Source organism: Hyperoodon ampullatus (genome assembly GCF_949752795.1).
Source record: "Hyperoodon ampullatus genome assembly, chromosome: 5".
In the NCBI taxonomy this organism is placed as follows: Eukaryota; Metazoa; Chordata; class Mammalia; order Artiodactyla; family Ziphiidae; genus Hyperoodon; species Hyperoodon ampullatus.
Window position 1 is genome coordinate 145,294,536 of NC_136918.1, and position 7,519 is coordinate 145,302,054.

Genomic DNA, 7,519 nt, shown 5'->3' on the forward strand with positions numbered 1-7,519 from the left:
CCACAGGCTCAGTTTACCGAGCAGATGCTGATTACGGGTTGCTCACTCTGTGAAAAGTTGCACACTCTGTTATACTTCAGTTAAAACCTTCATGGAAGGTGAAATAACTCAGCGCTCACGTCTTGGAATGAAAAAATGATTCAGCAGTTTAATGGAAAAGGCAGAAACCTTGAAGGAACCCTGAAGCTTTTCTCAGAACTGGGTCTGTCTCCCTAGGGGGTAGTTTCTAAATTGTCAGCCAGGTAGCAAGTCCCTGCGCTGAGCCCCGAGGCTGGCTGCTGGGGAAGGGGCAGCCCTGGGGCACAGATAGAGGGGCTGCACCAGGTGCTGGCTTTGCTCTGAGGAGGATTCCCATGGGCGGGCATCGTGTACATCTGAGAAGGCAGGCGAATAGCCGGGCCTGGGGTCCGGAGGAGAGGTCAGCCAGAGGTCGGGACTGGCGGCGGGACCTGCGCTCCCTGCTCTGTCCACGGGGTGTGCTTTCCACCCAGCCTCACGGGGGGGACTCCGACCCCTTCCACGTTCAGACTCTTCTCTGTCTTTCGGGGGATGGTGTGAAGCCAGTCGGTAGCTGGCTTTACCAGGTGGACCGCCTCCATGGGGCTCAGAAGAAGACCTCAGAGGTGGCCACTGTGGCCAGGAGGACTTAGGTGTTCGAACGAAAGATCAGTAGGGACTAGGCAGTTCTGTGGTTGAATGAATAGAAGGCAGGGCACCTCTTTTTTTTTATAAATTTATTTTATTTTTATTTATTATTTTTGGCTGCATTGGGTCTTCGTCGCTGCGCACAGGCTTTCTCTAGTTGCGGCGAGCGGGGTCTCTTCGTTGTGGTGCACGGGCTTCTTGTTGCAGTGGCTTCTCTTTTTACGAGCGTGGGCTCTAGAGCGTGTGGGCTTCCATAGATGCAATGCGTGGGCTCAGTAGTTGTGGTGCACAGGCTTAGTTGCTCCATGGCATGTGGGATCTTCCCGGACCAGGCTCGAACCCGTGTCCCCTGCATTGGCAGGCGGATTCTTAACCACCGCGACACCAGGGAAGAATGCACCTCTTAATCTGCACTCCTCCTGTGGACAAGTCATTTTTTGAGTGTCCATTTAGTGACCTGAGGTCACCCTGCGATTCAACTCAGAAGCTGTGTTAGAGCAGGTGATCCAGGGTGTGGTCCTCCCGGCCCGAGCGAGCTCCGCTCTGTGCCCAAGGCTTGTCCCCCGCATGGGAGTCCCCCACCTCCGCCTGCCCCTGGAAGAAGTCCTGGGCGACCATCTGCAGGTCCCCCCATGGGGCAGCAGCTCCCCGCCGTGTCCGTGGGGGTGGGGTCTGTGTTGAATGCCAGGGCCCTTTAAGAAGCCCCGGCCAGTGCTGCTAACAAGAAGCTTCTCCAGCACGTCCGGATGTTAGTTCAGAACCAACAACCCCTCCTCCTGCGACCAGCCAGTGAAGGGGTGAAGGGGAGGCCGGACAGAGCGGGTGCCCACTTCCTCCCCGGCACGCCCTGCGGGGAGGGGAGCGTGGACATCCCATTAAGCGTGTATCATCCCTCTAAGTGAATTTCCCTGAGGTTGGTGGCCGGTAAACATGAATTTTCTTGATTGTCTTTTCATGCTGCTTTCAGATGAGCTGCTGTTTTGCCCTGAAGAAGTGAGGCTTCTGAGCAAGGCCTGGGCGCCAACTGTGGGCTGCCTGGACCTGCTGTCCTGGCTTTAACGTTCTGTGCGAGGGAGGAGTAGATGGTCGCCAAGAGCGAGGGCCGGGCTGAAGCCCCCTGGAGGGTCCAGGTGCGGGCCAGCTGCCGGCGTAGGCGCCGTGGCCTTGTGTCTGCCGTCTGCGGGGTTGAATGACCGGGCTCTACACGCAAGGGGGGCGGGGATCTGAGTGTGTCCAACTTTCAGCCCCAGGACATGAGCCTCCGTTGGTCAAGACGGGAGGGTTGAACCCTGCTGAGAAGGCACCATCACGCTCGTACACACTCCTTGAGAGTTGGTTACCTGGATCGTTCGTGTCTTGCATGTGAGGCGGGGCCTGAATGCGCCTGGCCCCGGCGGGCAGGCAGTGTCTGAGCGCCAGGCACGCCAACAAGGAGCACAGTCGTGTGGGACCTGAATCGCTCCCAGAAGTGGGGCCCCTCTACACCCAGGCGGCTAGAGCTTTGGCCCCGAGTGAGCTCGGGAGTGCGTGAAGTCTCGGGGTTGGGGGTTTCTACGGGCCCACCCGCTTCCCTGCACAGGCAGGTGTGTTTCTGGGCGGCCGGGACTGGGCCGGGCTGCTGGGAGGGCAGGCGCGCCTGGCCGGCCACTGTCGGGCCGTGTCCCCGCAGCACCCACGCTGGGCCCCGCGTCACCCGCCCCCGTCTCGTTCCAGGCATCAGCAACGCGGAGGCGCGGCAGCCGGGGAAGGCCCCCAACTTCAGTGTCAACTGGACGGTGGGCGACTCGGCCATCGAGGTCATCAACGCCACCACAGGAAAGGACGAGCTGGGCCGCGCCTCTCGCCTGTGTAAGCACGCATTGTACTGTCGCTGGATGCGTGTGCACGGCAAGGTACTGAGGCGCCCTTCCCCACCAGCCTGCCCGGGCGGCCGCCCCACACCTGGTCGCTTCTGGGTGCTCTCGGCTGACAGTCTGGCCCTGGCTCCTCAGATTCAAAGCAGGCTTAGCCCCCCCTCCCCCCAAACTCCCACCCCAGCCCCCCCGGAACCTGGGACTCGGCACTCCCGCGGAGTCCTCCTCGGGGCCCGCAGCTCTGGGGCGCCCTGGGTTCAAACCTGTGTGTTTAGAGGGCTCTGGCTGGGGGCTGGGGCTTTGGCAGCAGCACGGCCCTTCTTCCCCGTGTAAACTGTCCTCTAGTGAGTCAGTATGTTACCAGTTTCCATTTACTTGTAAGTCGGGTCAGTAGCTTTTATTTGTGATGGGCAGAGGCTGCTGCGTCCCCGTGGCGGGACCCTCACCCGCAGGGGGCCTTGGGTGGCTGCCCTGCTGATTCTAAGATCTGCACATAAACTGGGTTGGAGGAGGTGGGGTGGGGGGGCCTCGAGTTCTCCCTGTGGCCAAACGGCAGAGGTGTTGTTTGTTAAAGACCTGCTGGTGTGAGACCCGACCTTGGAGTCCGCTGCTGGCCAGCAGCCCCTGTCTGTTTAACCTGGAAGCCGCCACTTGGGGCTGAGGATGCAGACCCTCAGGGGGTGTCCAGCGTGGCTCTGTGTGACACAGTCCCTGGGGATGGCACTATCCCTTGGTTCCCCCCAGAAGCGGCACCGTTTGAAACGCCGTTTTTTGAACATCATACTGAGTTTCATTTTCTACCGTTATTGCTTAAACAGTTGCACTTGTTTTTTTTTTTTAATCTTTTTACAGGTTCCCTCCAACTTACTGCGCTCCAAGATCACTAAACCCAACGTGTACCACGAGTCCAAGCTGGTGGCCAAGGAGTACCAGGCCGCCAAGGCCTGTCTGTTCAGAGCCTTCATCAAGGCTGGGCTGGGTGCCTGGGTGGAGAAGCCCACGGAACAGGACCAGTTCTCACTCACACCCTGACGGCCGTGCGGCGCGGCCCCAAACCTCGCAGCTGAACCGGGGCAGGTGTGGGATGTGTGGGATCTGGGCGCGCGGCACCGTCCCCAGGGGCAGGCGCGCGGGGCGCGGGGTCTGGCGTCAGGGTCCCATGTCGCCACCTGGCGTCTCTCTACAGCAGTGTCCCCCCTTTTGAATCATCCAGTGACTGCTTTCAACCTCAGTTTACATTTAGAAGTTGAGTTCTACTGAGTAGGGCTTCCTGAAGTTTAGGAAAAGTAGAAATTACTTTGTGTGAAATTCTTGAATAATTAATTTATTCAGAACTAGGAATATGGTTTATAAAATAAGAAATAACTATGTCAGGTCACTCTTATGCCACATTATTTTGATTGCAAAGAAGCATTTCTATACGGAGGGAGTGAGGAAATAGATAGGAAGCAGTAACCTAAAGAAACTGTCCCCCTGTCCACATGTAGGTCCCTGTTCCCCGTAGGCGCCTCCCTGGGAGAGGACTCCCCGCACGGAGCCCAAGTCCACAGCACAGCGACCCGTGGCGTGGCGCCTGGGGTCGCAGCCAGGTCCCTGCAGCCTCCAGCGTCCTCTAGAAGTTTCTGTGCTCCTCGTAGGACCATATCATGGAAAATCGTCTCTCGGTTGACTTCTAAATAATCAGAGGTCAAACATGGTCAGGAAGCCTGGCCATTCATTTGGGTTTTTTAAGCAGTATTTAACTTCTGGAGACTACAAGGGGTCCACAGGGGCTACTGCACCGTAAATAACCTAGAATTCCCTCTGGTCCTTCCTCTGAACCTCCTGGATGTGAATGACTGTCCCAAGATCTTCACAGGATGGAAGGAGAGCTGAGTGAGTAGGTATTCATTCTTGGAAAATGCCGCTTAAGGCGTATTTCCTAATTATTCTTTCCAGCTTTATCAAGGACACGTTTGAAGTATAAGTGTTGAGGCTGAGAGCTGGCGAGACAGCGTGTTGCTGGTGGGGTCTCGACCAGGTTGGGATGTTGATGTCACGGCAGGGAAGGGGGGGTGGTCTGGAGTCGGGGGTGCCCGGGACACTGCTCGGCACACAGGCCAGTCCCAGGTGGGCTGAGCGAGCCGGGGGTCAGGGCAGGCGGGCAGACGGGGACCCTGGGAGGCCGCCCCACCCTGACGCAAAGGTCCACACCACGCTGCTCCCGCTTCCATGGCGGACCGGAGAGGAGCTTGGTGCCCTTTGCTGAGTCAGCACCAGTTCCTGTTTCTGGGGGTTCTTGGGGGCGCCATAGGCGGAGAGGGCCCTCCAGCCAAGTCCAGGCATCAGGCTGTGTGCCTGGGTGTCCCGTGTCCTTTATGGGCTCTGGAAACTCAGAGCAGGAGCAGGACAGCCACTGGCACTTCGGCCCAGACCCCGGGCGCTCAGAGTGGGAGACGTGGTCCCAGAAGGTCACGTCTCCAGGTGTCTCCTCGCGTCCGCATGGAGACTTGAGGTGCTGCGCCCTGTGGGCGCGTGCAGGGCAGGGGGGAGGGGGCCACACTGCTTGGGCCTGGCCGGGTCAGAGGATGAGGGTTGCCCACACCACCATCTCTGCAGGGCGTGTTCTTGTCCCGACCCCGTCGGCACAGGGCTCCGGCCCGCGTGGCCTGGCGGGGCCTGCTGTGGTTTCACCCAAGAAAAGAAAGGTGTCTGGTGGCGCCCCCCGACCACAGCAGTCTCCTGCACACTCAGAAAAGACATCTGTGAGTCCCTGCATTTTTATTCTTATCTCTATAAATGGTATTTTTTCTAATGGGGATTGGGAGATGGACTTAGTTTTTAAAAAATATGTGGATTTTGGTTACAAAGTCCAGAGGAATGATCCTGCGCATGCACACAAGCAAACCAGGACGCCCGGCCCCCCTCCGTCAGCCGACTGTGGACCTGAGCATGATCCCCCTGCCATGCCCCCAGCCCAGGTAAACGGATGCCCTACTGCGTGGGTCCATGCCGCGTGGCTGTGCCCTGCTGCCTTTCCCGGCTCACATTTGTGCGACCGTCCAGGACGGACCTGACGCGGGGCTCCTGCCCCGAGAGCACCCAGGCCTGAGGAGGATGCTGGGGAGGAAGGCAGCCAAGGATCGCGGGCAAGAGGGGGTTGGGGACCGCTGGGCGGCAGGACCAGGTGGGACTGCGGGGAGCCGGGCTGGGGCAGGAGGCCTGCACAGCCCCTGCTCCTGGGACAGGGCAACTGGCACATTCCTCTGTAAGCAGGAAAAAGGAGGAAATGCACACCCCCCAAAAGACAAATCAGGGAGCGCAGCGCGCCGTGCATCACCACGTAGGCATTTCCTTGAGGTGTCGTTTTGCATCCAGGGTCCTTAATCTGGGTTTTAGAAACTTTGGAAATCTGACACAACCAAGCCCTTGATCTTTTGAGAAAAATCTTAAACTTTGAGGACATTTTGACCGGTGGGGTTTGGGAGGGTTTCTGTTCTGTCTTGTCAGCTAAGCCTGTAGTATGTATTCTGCAAAGACACTGGCCCTGCTGCGGTGCCTGGGGCCACTGGGCAGCTGTCCTGCTGGCAGGAAGGTCCGCCATAGAGAAGTCTCATTTTGTGACCCGAGCCAGGGCTTGTGGAGAGGGTGGCCAAGGTGGGGGCCGTGATCGCTGGTTCCTCAGCCCTCACCCCTGCTCGGGGTCGGGAGGCCTCACCTCCTCCCTGCAGTTTGACTCTGAGTCTTAATGGGGCTTTTCGTCATCTTTTTCTATTTGGAGATTTTTATTATAATCAAAAACAGTTATTTTATTTTAAAATGTACAAGCCCACATTTCACAAGGTATTAACTTCTCTGGAATTTATTTTTTTTGAACAAATTTTGTTGCTTTCCGGACTATAGAATCCCTGCTTTCCTTGTAATTTCACGTGGCCAAGCCTCCCAGTCTCCTGGGGTAGGCAGGTCCCAGAATGGAATTGGTAGGTGCTGGGAGGGGCGAGCATGCCCTGCCCCTTTTCTCCAGAAACAAAAAAGATGGGTTTTTTCCATTTCCAAAATATTTTACACCAAAATGTAAGGTCTGCCCCAACTCTAAATTTGATCCAGCACGAGAAGTAAAATCAGCTGGCATTCCCATCTCTAAATTCTGTGAAATTAGTGAATCTCTCAGAAGGTTTTCTTTTTATCAAAACTGTACGAATGGAAAGAGCTGAGTGTTCGTGATCATGTGAGTCCAGCTTTGCGTGTCCTTGTCCTCGGCATGTCCTGTCTCTCCCCGGCCAGAGGCCAGCCCGGGTCACTGGGGCTCTGTGTCCACATGGCGGGAGGGAGAGGCTCTGACTTGACCTGGGCTCTGAGCTCCTGTTTCTGGCAGCGCGTCTGCGCTTCCTCGTTCAGTGTGTGGAGGTACACGCCCCCAGCCCCGAGAACTCTCATTTTGGCCACGGCTTGGGCTGATGTTGCATCACGGACCCAGTCATGAACAGTTAAAGGCGGTGTGTGGAATGTTCGTGGAATGAGCCCCAAAAGCTGTTTGCTTCTCCAACTTTGGGTTATATGCTTTTAATTTTATTCTAGAATTCGGACACTTCATATGAATGTAATTCAGCCGAGAACGCTGTCACTAAGGCACACTCCTCGGTGTCCCCTGTGTGTCCACTGATGTACAGGCCACATGTGACCCCCTGCATGAGCTTCCTCCTGCACCAAGACCAGCCAGAACCGAGCATGAGACCCTGTCACTCAGACAGAGGACTTGAGATGTTCTCAATAAAACCATGTTTCACTACCGCAGCCTCGCTGAGATTCTCTCTCCTCCCTGGTTATTTCCCTCCTTGGTCCGGAGTAGGGTTTGGGTAGGTGTGGATGGGCGCCAGCCGAGGGCACCGGGCCGACGCTCCACTCCTGTCAGCTGTGCGTGGCCCTGAGCACCTCCCCTGGGGCTTGGGCCCTCTGATTCCCACCCACCCCCCACGTGGGTTCCTGGCACACGCCGGCCACTCCCACATGTTAGGCGGAGGAGTGGAACTTGCACAGCTGCC

The 7,519-nt window shown here is 57.3% G+C and overlaps 1 protein-coding gene and 1 long non-coding RNA gene across 3 annotated transcripts in view; both read left to right on the plus strand.

Annotated features, from left to right (window-relative positions):
- The window catches only part of ADARB1 (adenosine deaminase RNA specific B1), a gene marked incomplete at both ends in the record, with an annotated part of 62,033 nt that extends 58,503 nt beyond the window's left edge, over positions 1-3,530 (plus strand). For both annotated transcript variants that reach the window (XM_079704553.1, XM_079704554.1), the window contains 2 exons: positions 2,366-2,537; positions 3,351-3,530. In XM_079704553.1, the coding sequence (XP_079560679.1) occupies positions 2,366-2,537; positions 3,351-3,530 (352 nt within the window). The remainder of the gene's footprint in view (positions 1-2,365; positions 2,538-3,350) is intronic.
- Positions 3,531-4,913: 1,383 nt separating this feature from the next.
- Positions 4,914-7,257, plus strand: LOC307053628. The gene is made up of 3 exons (XR_013810915.1): positions 4,914-5,242; positions 5,349-5,458; positions 7,056-7,257. It is a non-coding gene; the product is annotated as an uncharacterized lncRNA (long non-coding RNA).
- The last annotated feature ends 262 nt before the right edge of the window (positions 7,258-7,519 follow it).